At 24.7% G+C, this 18,166-nt stretch overlaps 1 protein-coding gene across 2 annotated transcripts in view; it reads right to left on the bottom strand.

Annotated features, from left to right (window-relative positions):
- Positions 1-1,360: 1,360 nt before the first annotated feature.
- Positions 1,361-18,166, bottom strand: part of LOC142327140 (uncharacterized) — a 36,018-nt gene continuing 19,212 nt past the window's right edge. Inside the window, exon 4 of one of the 2 annotated variants that reach the window (XM_075370061.1) lies at positions 1,361-1,770. In XM_075370061.1, coding sequence (XP_075226176.1) covers positions 1,526-1,770 — 245 coding nt within the window. In that variant the 3' untranslated portion in view covers positions 1,361-1,525. Of the gene's footprint in view, positions 1,771-11,932; positions 13,043-18,166 lie in introns of those variants that run through there. The other variant, XM_075370060.1, reaches the window with a different exon arrangement.

The following is an 18,166-nucleotide window of genomic DNA, read 5'->3' as shown; positions in this document are numbered from 1 at the left end:
ATTAGTATAATTTCTATAATATTTGGTTTCAGATTATAAAATATTTTTTTATGAAATAAAAAAATATGCTACAGTGAAGGCATGAATGGAAGTTTGAGGATAAGACTTCCACACTAAAATATTTACATTGCTTACTTAAACAAAGTTCCATTAATTTTATGTTCCAATTAATTTCCTATTTAATTTAAACCATCATTTTGTACTCAACATTTTCTCATAAAAGAATAAATCCACTATGAATACCTATTAAAAGCTAATTTATCTGTAAATATATTATTTGAGATGACCAGGCAGAAGCAACTTGAAAAATTAATTTGCTTCAAAACTCATGTCCTTTTAACATTTTTATAATTCAAATGTAAAGGCTATAAATTAAATTAATTTTTACCAACATAGGGCAAGTCCCTACATTATTCCATATGTAATAACTCCTAAAAAATGTAGTGAACTGTAGAATTAATTGTTTGAAATTTTATAAAAGTTATTTGAGCACATCTCAACAAAAACCAATTAATTCTTCCTTAAATTATTATTGACAGTCACAACTGAATACTTGATATTTAAAATCCTAAAATTTACATAGTATGAAAGAATCTCTCCTGATGATAAAGGGAAAACTGAATAAACCGATCTGGTCCGATGTCCACAGTTAAAAACCAAAGTTTTCAAAAACCACTTTTTGAACTTTCAGAAAATCAGTACTCAATGAAATTGACACAAACATTTACATGACTTCAGATTATTTTTTTAGAAGATGTTACTCAATTGAAATATTCAGAAACATTAAATTTTATGAGTAATCTTGTCTGGAAATCAATAAATACAAAACTTTTAAAAAATGATTTGAAAAAAATAAACTTGTAATTAATGACATCAAAATCAGTTTTCAGGGTAATTTGAAGTGGAAACCCTAAAAACGGGCCAGCATTTAAGAAAAATAAAAACTATTCTTTTGGAATCAATCAATAAAATAAAATTACAGTTCCATTGGCCTGACGTTTTGCATAATTACAATAATTAAGTAAAAAAACAGACTTATGCTTATGCTTTCTATTACAGGGTAAGGAAAATAACAATGATATATATATTCTATTATTCTTATTCAATTAATTGGGTGAACTATTTTATTATCACAAATTTAGGACAATATATGTATATTTTTTTATGCTAATGACTGATTTGGAACTACAATAAACATTTCAGTTATTTCAACCAACAACATTTTATTTTTAAACTGATACCAATAACTATGTTATTCAAATTATACCAAGAATTGAATCATTAAAATCAAGTTATGAATAAATAAATAATCAAAATTATCTAAAACAAGATATACAAATAAATATAAAAAATGCAAGTCTCCACAAAAACCAGTTTATTATCAAAATATATATTATTAACATATTTCAAACATCATTATAAACTACTTTTAAAATTCCAATATTAAAACCACCAATATTAAAAAAAAAAAGATTAACATTTAATAAATAAATAAATATCAAAACGAATACTCTATAACTTTGGTTCATAAAAGTCGATGTAACATTTTCAAATGCGCTGTAAGAGTGTCATTCCTTGTAAAAGTCCTTAAACAAACATAACATTGAAATTGAGGTTCTTTTCCGCATTCAAAACGTAAATGTCTAGTTAAGTTTCCTTTTAATGAATATCTTTTCCCACAACGTGGACATATATGTGAACCTGCGTAATCAATATTTTGTGTTTTGGTCGACTGCCATACTTTTTTCATCATGTGTCCAAAATGACGCTCTGCAACATTATTTTATTCTATTAAAAGTTGTAATAATGAATGACTTTTTTTTATGTTTAAAAATATTTACTTATTACATAAACTTATTGATATTTCATATGCAAAGTGATGTAATGCTAAAATCATTTAAAACTCTATGTGCATACAATATACAATGTGAAATATGAGATGCCAAATGTGCAATAATAAACAACCAACCACCAATTATATAAAAAATATTTTTCAGATTTAAACCAAGAAATAGAAAATAATTAATCCACAACTAACTTTAAATGAAAATAACACTCATGTAGTTCCTTCATAGCAACATCTTTTTCAACAAGTGACAAATTTGTCTCTTTTTTAGAGCTTTTAAAACTACCCTATTATTTTCATACAAACTCCCTTGGCTTCTGGAAGAAAAAGAATTTTTAATTTAATTTTGTATGTACTATTTTTTATACAAATATCTAACGACAATAAATTACACTAAATTAAAAAAAAAAAAACTAAAAGAAAAAGTTTACCATCAAATAAATGATTTCTGTTGCATAATTAACGATAAATATTCTCCCTTGTACTTTAGAAAATTAAAGAAATACTTTTTTTTATACTTAACTAGAACTAATAACATAAAATGTATAATCGTGACTTAATATAACAGTACTAAAATAAAATCTAGTTTCAACTATACTTTAAATCTTTAAACAATAATTTAAATTATTCATTATGATCAATCTACACAAACTTTTCACAACACAACACGTAAGCATATGGCTGGTACCAATTTAAAAAATCAGCCAGAAAACTCATTTTTATTTTTTTAGGATTAGACCAACAGTAAAGAACAAATAATCTACAACAGTCATATATAAAGTATTCTTTCTTTCATAATTTTTTTTTGGGCTTTATCCTATTTATTTTCTATAAGCAGTATTGTACTTTAAGCCAAAATTTCTTGATATGTAGATAAAGTAAATAGTAATTACACAGATATAATGGCTAATCAGTTCTAGCTTTCCCCTTGCATTAGACTTACAATAAAAACCATTAAAGCTAATATTTTCTTCAGAATACTATACACTAAATAATGCATAACAGTAGATAAATGAAGAGGTATAAAATATTAGAATGAATGAAAGATTCTTTAAATAAATGCAGTGAATTATTAAAAACAATGATCAACACTTAAGTGTTCTAGTGGAATTATTTTCACCTAGGAATGTGCAGTTAAAAATTAAGTTAGAATTTAAAATACATTTTCTGTTTTAATGTTGACATAAATCTGTTAATGTTAACTAAGAAAAAATTGTTATTCTCTTCAGCTGAGTAGAGATAGCAGAAGTAATGTCTTTTTACTTCCTTGTACGAAGTAAAGAAAGTATTGTGATAGCGAAAAATTTCAGTTTTCAGATTTCAATGGAAATATCCATTTTGACTAGTTTCAGTATGACATCTGTACATACATATCTCAGTAATGATTAGCCATAGGATGTTGAAATTTTGGATTTAGGACTGTTGTAACATCTAGTTGTGCACCTCCACTTTTGATTGCAATCGACTGGACCAAAAGTGTCCCCAAACCCCCAAAAAATCTGGATTTTGAACTTTTTCTTAACTGCAGTAGTAAGCCCTCATTGAGAGCTCTTCAACGATATGTCATAAGTGGTACTTATTTTCATTGGTTCCAGAGTTATAGCCAAATGAAACTTTAATTAATTAAATATTTGGATCTTAAAGGGGAAGGTATATTAATTCAAATCAGACTTCATTTCTTTCTTATTTTTTAAGCTGTTTTTTTTTAATTTAAATATATTGAGGTATTAATAATTATTAACCTATGATTATAAAAAAAATTACAATAATAATTCAATAATAACAATAAAAAAAATTATATGAAAAAATATAACAAGTTATTAATGAAATAAAATTTTATATACTTTTCATTAAAAAAAAGTCTATATGTAATTTAATAGGCGTACAAGGAAGTAATGTTGTGTCCACATCAGATTTTTTCATAACAGATGTATCACTTTGTAATCATTTATTTTATATTACTTCCTTCAGTCTTTGTTAAGATTCTAATGCACGTAAAACATGAGGCATAAACACTACCAGTCAGTTTCTCTGATATACTAAAAAACTGATCAACCACTCTCTTATAATGAATAGATTGAAGGAATCACTGTCAACTGTATTTTGGTGACATTAAAGCGCAATAACAGATCTCACTCAGTGAAAGATGGGGAAAAATATCTCTCCTTGTTTTTATTACTGTTTGTAGTAGTACAAAGCTTAACTTTATTTCTTTTAAATAGACCTAGAATTTAACAACAGTGAACAGTGAACAGTATGACAACGTAAACATGATTTATAAACAACTACAAAAAAGTTAAAACTATTGAAAAAAACTTAAGTAGAAGCCTAAAGAAATAAATGTTAAAATTAAAATCGAGAAATATTTTGTTACCAAAATACTTAAAAAATGTAACAGATACAAATATCTCTTTCTCCAAGAATAATTCAATGTTCCTAACTGTTTTCAACAATTATTTATGTTGTAATAATGTAAACATGTTAATTTCAATTCAAAGGGTTATTTTCTTAATTTATTGACATTAAATGACACTAATGAAATCTATAATCATTAAAATATAAGTACATTAAATGCATGATTGAATCTTGTTCATTCATATAAAATCGGCTATTATACTTCAAATGGACTGAATTAACTTTTTTAAATTCTTTCATCCACGAAAAACAACATAAAAATGAAAAAATTTATTACACCATGTTACAAGAAAATAATTTCATGATTGTTTAACAAACTTAATAAAAACTGGAAGATGCAAGTTAAAAAATTGTAGTCATACTACCAAGTTTATATGATAACACCTATAACTTTTTAGCAATAAAATAAATGAAAGAAAATATATGGTAAATTATTAAAGAAAATTAATCTGATTCATATTACCAAATACATCAATGTAGATAATAATATTCTTGATGAATTAATTACAGAATAGATATAACATCATACTAACCCACTATCAATAATATAAATTTTCTGTTAAATTACAAGACGTATAAGTCTTACACTTAAGTGTGACAAATTGACTAAAAGCCACATAATTATCTATTTTTATATTTGATAAATTTAACATTGATAAATATAAAAATATTTAAATAAATTAATAATTAAATATAACAATTTAATTTGATAAATTAAATTTTTTATTTGATAAATAAAATGAAATGTTTGTACATATACAGAGTTTTTAGCGACTTTAGTTACTCTTGCAAACTGTGGTTAGTGTACTTCTTAGATAGTTCCAACAAACCTTTTTATGTTAAAACACACCTGAAGAGTCATCAAAGAAAGCAACAATGAATTTTGTTAGAGATCTGTCCAGTAACAATATTTTTGAACTCATCAAATAAAAAGTGACTTATGAATATGCTCAGAAGATCTGGTCTATTATTTTCTAATCTCAATATTACAATAAAAATAATCAACTTAATGTCAACTCTTTTATACAGAAATGATAAAGTTTCTTTTTAGCAATTAAACCTTAAACACAACATTACATTAATATGAAGTGCATATAAACATCTATTAATATGAGAAGCATATAAACATCTAATGTTTCTCTGTTAGAAGACCATTCACTGGAATTTACTTATTAATAAGAAGTTTTCTAACAAAAATTTATTTATGAAGTAATGATCATTTTAGCACATAAATTAGGGAAAAAACACCTAGTGTTGTTAAATTGAACATTTCATTGACTATTGGTTATATACGAGCATGAAGAAGTTAAATTTATAAAGATTCATATAATAATCCCTAATGGGAATGTATGTTTTAATAACAGAAATATTAGGTGTCCAAACTGTATGTCTTCCCAAAATCAATTTGATTCTTCAAGTACAAAGACATGAAATATTGCTTCTAATGCTAAAATTATTTAGGAAAGGATAACTAGTTTCTAAATTTAATACATGCTTTAACTCTTAGGGATGATGCAAACTGTGAAAATAATTTATTAATAAAGACTAATCTTTTGTAATACGAATTTAAGAGAAACAATGTTTTCCATAACATATTTCTTCAGATGATATGTAATTTATAAACAGTATGTAAATATTATGGTAATTATTATTAAAAATAAAGAGAACAGTAAATTAAAATTGAAATACTTCAAGAATCAAGAAAATATTTTTTATAACTTACAATTTATAATAACAGGATTTACAAACAGTACATAATCTCATAAATAGAAACTACAACGGGTAATACATAAGGAATTAGTTAACATTCCATTTATTACAGGTAGTTCATTTTATAATTTTTGGTCACCACTGGCTCATGTATTAAAAATGAAAGAATAATTTAACAAAAATTATTTTTCAAAAAACAAAAACAATCAACCAGAATTAACCATTTAATTATTTGGCTACTGGTTATCAAGTGAAAATCTGATGAATGTATGTATATCTATTAGACTGAGATGAATTTATTTCAGTTCATATGAATGAAAAGCCAAACAATTCTTTAATTGAATAAAAATCCCACATTCCTCTAGAAACAAAGAAATGTTTCATAAGAAAGCTAATGTGAAAAGACTAAAGAAATGATTGCTGAAATGTAGCAGCAGCTCTTTTAATAATTTTCACAATGACTTATTGACAGTTGAAATAGTTTGAATAACGGAAACCTAAAGTTCATCACACATACATTATTATGTCTTTAAGTACTGTGATGCCTTCTCTTCATTTCAGCCCTTCTCATATGGAGGAATTAAAACGGCATCTTATCGAATAAGATTCCTGTACGGATCAGAAAAACTCTTTGAACAATCCATAGACAGTTATAACTGAAAATTTTCATAAGAATATGATAAGAAAACATAGACCAATGACATTTCTCAATATAGTTAATAATTTTAAAACGTTAAAAGTAGGCAACATAAATTAAAATGAAGACCTTTACTTGAATTTTAGAAGAAATGGTTGATATACAGAGAAAAACAGTTTACAAGACGCATTGTACAAAATAAAAGCTTTTTACTAATTCCTGAGCTTACAATTTTGCAACCAATCCTTTCAGCAGACAATGCTGAAAAGAGAGATAGAAAGATATGTAAAATACATTATCAATCTGAGCATAAAAAAAGAGACAAAATATACAACAGTATTGCAGAACCAGAATGTCATAAAGAAAGAACAGGAAAGGAACTGCACTTGATCAGAGAAATGTTACAGGACTAGGCTTTCAAAATGTTTGCCAAATATTGTAAATAATAATTCCTTAAAAAAGATTAGTAAAAGACTTCAAAGTGAAAACAAGAGACAAGGAAAGTTATTGAACAGATTATAAGTTAGGCAGGAACCTAAAAGTCAATAACAAATTAGAACAAGGGGGGAAATGAAGGGCAATTAATAGGTAATAAAAATACACAAGACAACAATCTGTTTAGAGTAAAATAAATATGTTTTCAAAGACTACATATTATCAGAATTTGATAGATCTCTTAACAATTATAAGAGTAGAATATTACAAGTAAATGTTGTGTCATCTAGATTAAAATATACATGCAGAGTACGAGTGAATAGGCTGGGTATAAATATCACCTCACAGAATTTGCAGAACAAGTTCTTTTGGATTAGAAAAAAATATTTCTATACCAATATATAACTTATGGATTAAATGTGTTCTCAGCCTAATTAGAAAGATTTAAAAGATGAAATAAGTTAAAAAATTATATTCTTAGCAGTGGGCAAATTTCTGTCAAAAATACCTTGAGGAAGCCTAAAAGCTGGTATTTTTAATTTATATAATAATACTACACGATTTAACAATTAAACCAAACTTTAAAATTAAAAAATTAAACTTTCAGCTTAATAAAATGATTTAATTGTAAATAAATTTTATTACTGTTCTTATTTGTACAATGGCTAATGAAATACTAGAGTAATAACCATATGTCTCATCAATATAGTCAAATTACATACAGTATGTAAGTGAAATTATAATAAAAAAAAAAAAAAAAAAGGAAAAATAAAAAGTCAATAATAATAAAAGAATAACATTTATTTTACAAATCAAATACAATGCTTAAACAAAAATAAATAATAAATAAACAAATAAAAAGATAATAATACAAAACGTAAATAAATAAATAAATTCAATAAATGACCAGTCATAAAATCAGTCTTAAATTACTTAAATTATAATAAATCTTACCATTTGATATTAAAAAAAGGAATTTCATAAATAACTAAAAATTACAATACATAAATGATTAAAAATACACACACACAAATTAAATTTAAACAAAAAACAATTATAACGGAAGAAAAATTAATTTTTTATTAATTAATTTTAATTAGGAATGTTAAGAAAAACTAATCAACATATACCAAAGGAAAACCTAATTAACAGCAAAATTATTTATTGAAAAAGAAAATGCAATTAAAAGTGACATAACATTAATAATAACTCTTGGCAAATAAATTAACTAGTGAGATCAACAAACTATGGTCAGTAACAAATGTACAAGAATAGTAGTTTAATGCCAAACAACTATGGTGATACAAAAAATTCATAAATTAAAAATCAACAGATATCTAAGCATCAGTAATAAAAAGAATCAGTCATAAAATAAAGTGGACTCTTTCATATCCATGTACAGTAGCGAGGAACTAAATAGATGAGATTGAACAAACAATAAAATAAATAAAAATGGACAAGATGTCATTTAAAAGGGAATTAGGATAGCGCAGTTGAAGCGACAAGAACAGATTATAATACTGCTTCTAATTTCAAACTCCTTATCTTAAAACTGGATTACAACTTTTTAATGGTATACATTATAAAACTGATGACTAATAAAAATGACAAAACTTTTAAATTTGTGCGACATTCTGTAAAGTAAAATATTCTAAATGTAGAATATTTTATAATATAAAATTTTTGATATTTCATAGTAAATATATCAGTGAAAATGGGATAAAAACCAATCAATTTTATTCTCAATATTATCATAAAAATAAGATTCATATCGGAAAGAAGATTACCAGTAATTATGAGAGCAGTATTAGTAGATATATTCTAGATAAACAATTTTTTTAAATGTTACTCATGAATAATTACACTCAACTGTTATGCTTATTTCAATTATACAATGTTTGTTGGAGATTTAAAAAAAAAAAATCACCATTAACATACTATTTTCACTGAATGTAAACAAATTCTTCCTACTGAAAATACTGCACGACTGCAATTATGTATTTTAAGCAACATTAAAATAATTTTAAACTATTTGAACTAGTGAGCCTTTTGTCCATTATAGAAATAGGCCATTGATGATAGAGCATTATAGAAATAAGATCTTTGGGAACTAAGCCTAACTGAGAAAACTGTAGTAAATAAATTAAAATCTACCAGCAGGCACATTCTTGTGATTCAGCTCTTTAGGAGATTTTACCAATTCATTTTGTTCAACTTAAGTTCCTAACATGTAATAAAAAAAGGAAGAAGATTTTGGTTATTCTGTTACAGGTTATAGAATTTGAAAAAGATTTCACTTTCCTACAATATTAATTTTTTACATTTTTTAAAAAAATACTTTTATTAACAGTCGCATCAACAATTAAAGTCATTAAACTCATCAATACCTATGTAAATGTAACGGTAAATGTGTAGTCTTGAACAGACTGAGGCCAACCACTCCTGAGACATGTGGTTAATTGAAAAACCCAGCCGCTAAACAAGACTGGTATCACAATCTAGTATTCAAACCCGAATAAAAGCAACACCCTTTATTAGGATTTGAACCTGAGAACGTTGACTTTAAAATCATTATGACGAGTTTACCACTAGACCAATCCAGTGGGTTTTATATTAGTTAATATTTATGTAAGGGCATTTTATAAAAAAAGAAAGTTTTAAATGTTATATTTAACAAAGATGTTTAGATGATACTAATACACAATCCTAAATCATTAAACTGATTTATTAATTTTTAGTTTATAGTAATAATAGATTTATATTACATAAATCTTTTTGTAATAAAAATAACACATAAAATGTGCACTGAATAAAATGTATATTTTCCTTTTTTCCATGTGAAGTATAGTTTAATCTCCCTGAAATGAAAATTATACACACCAAAATAATTGTAAAAATCCACAAAGAAAAAACCTCCTGTTCTAGGACTGTGTATACTACAGTCCAAGCTAGTAATTATTAATGGTGATATCAGGGGAATTAATGATAGGTATGAAATGTCACTAACAATAAAAATAAAAAATATTTGTTAATATTACAAAATACTGAACTTTTTACTATCACATTATTATTGGTGGAAAATATAAACTTAATAAACAAAACATATTAAAACTTTACTCATATTTAGAAACACAAATTAACTATTAATGTCACTCAACAGCTGAAAATTTTAAAAATCTTGTGAATAACAAAGTTAAAAGAAATTTGTCTGATAAGATGACAATCCTGAAAAAATATTAACAAAAGATTTGAAAAGGCATTTGAATGATGTAGATAATATCTTTTAATTTTTTTTTAATAATGACTGAGATTTAGGAAGAAATGTTGTAAGAAGATCAGCATTAAATATAATAATATAAGTCCGTACAAGCAATTATTAAATGAAAGAAAAAAGGATTAAACCATCAACTTTAGATTCATATTTTAAAAAGTTGCGACTGTACAATTGTAATAACTTATCATTTTACAATAAATAATATTTTAGCATATTAAAAAATTATTTAATTAAAGTTTTTTCCTTAGAGATTATATACATAAATATGCATTTTATTAACAAGAAAACTTATCCCTAACCTGACCATAATATTTTTACCTCTTATACTGAAGTTTTGTTTAAAGATGTAATTTTGTGGAACATATCCTCTTCGTTAAATAAGGTATGACTGTATGTTAATTACGTACATAACATTATACATATAAATAAATCTTTATTTAAATTAAAATCTATATAAAGGCAGATAATAAGTACCCCTAAAAATATAAGTCAGTATGTTAGAATTAAAACAACGTAAGAATAGAATTATATTCAAGCATTATAAAAAAAAATGAAAACAGTTGAATCTTCAATGATACACTGATGTTATAAATTGAAGAATAAATGCATTATATTAAAAAAAAATTCTACTAATTGTATATCACACATTTTACTAATTTCAATATTAATATTCAGTAGTACAAATCATATAATGTAAGGATAAAATAAAAACAACTTCAATATTTTACAATGTTATCAGTCTTAGTTTGGAAGCACTAAATGAATTGTTACTGTTAAATTCTAAAACTATAATGTACTTTTGGTTTTATTACAAGAAAAGTATTCCAGTTTACAGTTTATATACTGAATAATATATATGTATTTATTTAAAACCAGAGCAAATGCGTACTCATTAACTTATTTAAATTTTTAATAGTTATTCTAAATAATATTTATTTTTATAATAACTAATAAAAATAAAATATAATCAACGTTATTAACTGAATAATAATAAGAATGGATATTAATGAATCTGTAATGCATGACGATGATGGAAGTATATTGGCAATGTTATATAAAAATTGAAGTATTCATTTGCATGAATACGACAAAATATGACTAGAAAAGTTCTGAATTAAACAATTATTAAAAACTATATTAATACACTAGAGTTTTAATGAAATAATAAATAACACATTATGTTTTATCTGTAGTATCCATATATAACTATTGTAAATTACAATATACAATAACCACTTCAGAACTGACTAGTACATTCATTTCAGAGTATTAAAACGCAGAAATAAAAAAATCAATGGCTATAATCTCGTGAATATTTTATACTGAAATATAAAATTTTATAATAAAAATCTACAATGCAAAAAACATAAATTGGATGCTGCATTATTCAATTTGTATGTTTAAAATGAAAAGAAGTTATGAAATAAAAATACCTTACAATTAATTTCTGTTAAAATAATCATCAGCAACATAACACAAAATGTATAATAAAGATATATAAACAGTTATTAAATAAGTATTTATAAAAAAAATAATAAATAACACCAATAAAAAAAATGAACTGAGATGACTGGATCTATTATCACAAAAAGCAACAAGTACAATATAAAGGATTTAAGTAAACATTCTGATCAGGTGGTAACTTTATTATAAAATGAATCAGTCTTATAAAAAAATATACTTTGATGTCATTCCAACAGGAATGAGGATTATTGCTACTTACTATAAGATTCTGACATGTTCGCATGACTTTTTTGAAGTCTCAGAAAGTGTTCAAAGCATTTTGATGAATCAAGGTTAAATGATGATGATTTTGAAGTTCTTGGCTGGAAAAATATTTGTGCACAATTCATCAGTTTCTAAAGGCTGCACTGACCTACCTTTTCTATCCTCAAAACTGCCTTAAGAAGTTTTGAATGTTAAATGATGTCAAGAAAATGACTAACATTGCATTATAATGAAAAGGCAATTTCAGAAATTCTTGACTTACGGACTGGATAGCGGTGAGTAAATATTGGTAAACTGTGCACTTTATTACTTATAGATGTTATTTTAGAAACCTTTTGAATGTTTCTTGTAAATATTAAAAAATAACAGAATTTTACAATTACTACAACAGATATAATCAAAAGCAAGAACACTGAACAAAGGATCTAGTTTAAACGCTAGTGAGTCCTGATGTTTTTCTCAGGCTAAAGATTCATTTCTCATCTCACAAAAAGAAAAGAAAGTGACAGTAACTGGGCATCAGACTTGAGATAATATACAAATAAATATTTAAAAATTCCTTCCACATAATTATTAACATGCTTAAATATTTAAAAATAAGATATCCAAACAATTGAAAATATGAGCAAACAGACAGTTTTAAAAACTTTAAATAAATTAACATTTAGATGATCTTTCAGTAAAATGAAATCGTATCATATGCTAACACGACCTTGCCCTCTTACTAATTGAATAGCATTTTGTTGGAATAATTCATGATTTTTAATATGAAGAGCAAGTTTTTCTCTTCTAAAAAATTTCTTCTCACAAAGATGACAAGGAAATTGTGGACCTTTACCGCATTCATAACGTATATGTCGGCCAAGATTTCCTTTACGGTTGTAAACTTTACCGCATCTCTGGCATGGAAAACTTTGTATCTGATTATCCACCTTAACTGAAAAATTTGGCAACAGTTTCATTTGCTGAAGATATGGATTCAGATGTATACGAGAATCTAAAAACAAGAAATAAATTATGATAAAATATAACTTCAAAATGTAAAACTTAAAAATAAAATAAAAAACAATTATTAAGACAGCAGCAGTTTCACGATTAAACGTAACAAATTCTATGAGAAAAATAAAGTAATATAACAAAAACATAATTTAAAAAATATCTCGCACAATAAAACAAACATTTTTCAAAAAACATATTTCCTACAGTTTCCTATAAACATGAAGAAGCATCAACTCCAAAGTAACAATCATTGATCACAAACAATATTAAATAACAATGTATAATTCTAAAGAAATAAATTTATTTAACATACAATGTATAATATCAAATGATTCCTAGCAAAGGAAATTCAAATTTTCATCATTCAGGGTATACCTTCAAATACTGAATGGTAAATACCGATTTGATATAAACAAAACCAGGATTTATCAAGCTAAGAGTAAGTGTCCCTGACCAAAGAAAATACCACCTACATTATGGTTACAACTGTCTGGTTACACCTCTATAATATACAGGGTAGAACAGTTGATAGGAAAAATAATTATTAAAAAGATGTGCAAGAAATAATGTACAGTAGAATGGTACTAAAGTAAAACAAATTATTTATCAGTTGGAATGAATAAGGGGAAAAGTAGAGTATATACCTTCATAAAAATTCAAAAACTGGAAAATAAGAATGAGAATCTGAACACATTTAACAAAACCAAACAAATGCACAGATATTTTGAAAAATTGTATTATGGTCCAATTTGGCTCATATTCAGAATATGTGTTACTTACATGGAAAGAAATACCTTTGCAAAAAATGGACTCACTAGATGGCACCGGGGGTTGAGATATTTGGAAAAATTGCATTTATGGTCCAATTTGGCTCATAATCAAAATATATATATTAGTTACATGAAAAAAAATATTTTTTGCAAAAAATGGACCAGCTACGTGGTGCTGGGGTTGAGATATTTAGAAAAATTGTATTTACGTGAAAAGAAAAATTTTTGCAAAAACTATACCTTCTAGGTGGCGCCTTTATAGAGATATTTATAGACTTTCTTCTTTATATTTATACATATATATATATATATATATATATATATATATAGAAGATTACCTGTGCAGACAAGATACATAATACAAAATTTTATATTTTTTTAAATTTGTCTGGAAGATCTTGCAAGCGCAAAAAAGTACCTAAGAAAAAAGAAAAAACCTGAAAATCTTGCAGTTAAAAATATCAAGCTTTGACACTTTTTCTTAAGTGGTCAAAAATGAAAAAAAAAAAAAAAAAAGTTTAACAAACTTGCATACGGTTGCATAATTAAGAAGTTTGTGAGTTGTGCGCACACCCGCAAAGGTTTCTGAATTAGTTTGGTCCAACTATGTGGTGCTGGAGTCGAGATAATTTGAAAAATTGTGTTCATGGTCTAGTTTGGCTCGTATTTGTCCACAACAACAAAATATTGATCGACACACAATTAATCATATGTAACCCCATATAGCGATGCCGCAATGGGGATGCTGGTATTTTATAAAAATTAATTTACAAAACTACTTACTTATACACTAAGAGTACTTTGTTAAAAAAACTTAATAAAACAACAGAATAGAGAATTTACAGCAAATAAACAAAACAATGTTATTATTTTATTTATTTCAAAATGCTTTTAAAATTCATTTAAAAAAAAGGAGGAAAGAACACCTATTTATATAAGTGCATCAGATACAAGAACAAAAAGCCAACATTTTCTTTAAAAATATAAAATAAGACATGAACTGACAAACCTGCTAATTCAAAATTAAAGAGCCACTGTCGGATCACAAAGACAGATCCATTAATGAAGCAAATTATGAGTGTCTGAAATTCTAAATTACCAGTTTTAGTATCAAGATAAATAACTGAATTCTAATCATTATTCAGACTGAAAGAGAAGATAAAAACTGTAAAGAAAAAAAATCAAGGGTTTAAAATCAATCACCTTAGTTTCCTCTAAAATAACAAGGTTTATTTTTCCTAAAAAGATTTATTAATGAAAAACATGCAAAATACCATGCTGAAAAATATTAGCATTGATAACTCATTACAGATTTATCCTGTTGACAATAACAAGTAAATCCCTTAAGTACTAACTTTGATGTATTATCTAATTATTAAACAATTTTTTTTTGTATTATTTTAAAGTAATAAATATCAGTTTAATGCGATGCTAGGAAAGAAAATATCAACTCCTTTTAAGGATTTTTTTAGATAAATCACAGCTTGAAAAGAACAAGAAATTTATGTGTACATAATTATTCAAAATGTATACTTAATAATTATTTTAATTAATAGAGTTAAAAAGCAATGGTTTGTTTACTAACACAAAAAACTGAATTATCATTCATACTACATAAAACTGCTACATTTTGCAGAGTGAAACGGAAGTGAATTAAGAAAATTAAAATTCGATAAAGAAGCCTGATTAGAAGCAAATTTATGTAACATTTTCTAATAAAAACTAACAAAATAAAATTTGTTATAATGTTCAAAAGCAATATGATATTAACAGACATTAGTTTTTCTTCCATTTGAATAAATTAAAATTTTATCATTAATTTAGTAAAAATGAAAATAACAAAACTTTTTTTATTTTTAACAAAATCCTGACAGTAAAATTCTCCAGAAATTAAACTCCGTATTATATAATAAATTTAAATATTACAAAGTTCAATAAAAATCTTATAAAATTAAAAAATAGGATAAATGTTATTATCTTAATGTGTCATCTTGTTATTGTGATATATTATGATGTATTTTATCTTGATGTAATTGATTATCTTCATGTACATAACAAGCTAAAAACTTTATCCAGTTGTAGGTATATGTTATTTATTGAAATATTCTGCTATATTTATACTGATATGAAAGGATGGAATTATTTCTCTTCTACTTTCTATCTTAATTCACTTAAATTTTTACAAAATAGTTCATATATTTTATATCCAATGGATTAGTAACAACTACATCCTTATTAAGGACTAACATTTCTTGACAACTATACTATACAAACATTTTGTTCATTTATTCCATTCCATCAAATCTGTCTATATATTTTTAAAGGATAAGAAATAAAATTTGTAACATATGAGAACTATCAAGAGTGATGATGAATCAAACTCAAAACTGGAAGAAAGGTAGATATGTTACCATTCTATGCTGTAGAGATCAATGGATATCTCCTTGGTGGATCCTCTGCTAAAAACATATGTTGTAATTAGCTATTTGTTTATATTATTATTTTTATATTAAAAGAAGTACTGTTGAATTATATCAGATTATTTTGGTAGAAATAGTTCCTGTTAAAAAAAATTAATCCTATATAATAATTATTAAATTATATATGAATTTACCAAAACAAAGTCCAACCCACATGACTAGTTTTAAAATTCAGCTGAGCAAATTTTTATTTATATAGCAGATATCAATTTTTTATTAGAGATATCAATTAAATAATAACAGTTTTTATTGAAAAGAAAAGTTGAATGTGATTAGGCGAGTACTAATTTTTTTCATTATGGATAGCAATATTTAATTACAAATTTATAACTTAATAAATATAAGGAATATTAATTTTTAATATACCTTCTGAGAATAATATAATGCTCACCAATTCAACAACTCCATATCTAAGTATGAAATAATTTAAAAATATGTCTAACCAGAAATGTATCTTAAAATTACAAAATACTAAACCAACATTTCATCACAAAAAATTATAAGCTGTTACAGAAAACAAAAATAATTTTTCAACTAATTATAAGAAAAAAAAACAACAGGAAACTGTTTTAAAAGAATAATACAATTAAAGCAAGAACACAGCAATGAGAAAAAGAAGGTAACTATGGAATGTTTCCAAAATTTTAATAAAAAAAAAAAAAAAGTTTAATGACCACACCGAATATATGTAAAACGTATATATAATTTGAAAATCATTAAAAAACTATTTTAATCTACTAACATTAGCAAATTGCTAATTCTTTTCTTCGAATTCAGAAATCTCTAACTACTAAAACATACAATCATCGGTCCTCAAAATATAAATTAGTAGGTCTATTAAAAAAATTGTATCTCTAAATGATAAAAAAAAACAAATGCTGATGGTGATGATGGTGAATTTAAACATTTAAATTATGACAAATATAACTGAAAAAAAAAACAAATTACTCCACAAAAAGAATTTAAATCAAGTTTATGTCATGGCAAATTTTATCATATTTCACAAGAGTAAAGAATACAGATTTTTTTGAGTTCACAAATTAACCACAAAAATAAATTTCTGATTGCACGATTAAAATAATAAACCGACACCACAACAATGAAAGAAATTAAGTAAACAGAACAAATAACACCACTACATTCTTTAATAGAAATAACAAATATTTTTACTTTAAAAGATGAAAATTAGTTATATTCATTTTTAATTAGAATAAAAGCATTAACACAATGAATTTGTGTAAATATAAAATTATACATACTTTAAACACACAAATTAATTCTTTAAAAACATAATCTGAACAAAATAATCATAATAAAAATACTTTATATTTCATACAATTTGATTAAACAAAAAAAAAAAATTAATTAAACTGCAATTACTATAATGATTAAATATTTAAATATATAATACAGTAATCAACTTACAAAAAAATCTCAATATAAACATTAGTCTAACTAAAGACAAATTATAAATACAAATAAATTAAAACTATGGTCTAATACTTTTTGTCTTGTCAAAAAAACTAAGTAAGAAATTCTTTTCAAGCTTGGTAAAAAAATATTATTTTTATAATAGAAAAAACCAAAAGAAAAATATTAATAACAAATTAGAAATTAAATTAAAATTTACATTTTTCAATTATCAAATACATAAAATATAGGAAAGAAAAATAAAATAACAAAATTTAAAAAATTTACTTTTTGTACGCTTTGCATATTCTTCGGTATGATTAAACAATGTCATAATTTTAAATATTAAAGCAGTTAGTACATCTTATTTAAACATAGCAGTACAAAAAATATTCAATATATTACATGTCTAACAATAAATAGCCTATGATAACTAATGCATTAGGAAAACTTTATGGTTCT

This window comes from Lycorma delicatula, chromosome 6 (genome assembly GCF_047948215.1).
Source record: "Lycorma delicatula isolate Av1 chromosome 6, ASM4794821v1, whole genome shotgun sequence".
NCBI lineage: Eukaryota > Metazoa > Arthropoda > Insecta > Hemiptera > Fulgoridae > Lycorma > Lycorma delicatula.
The sequence above is the reverse complement of the archived record's forward strand: the minus strand, read 5'-3'. Positions and strand labels throughout refer to the sequence as shown.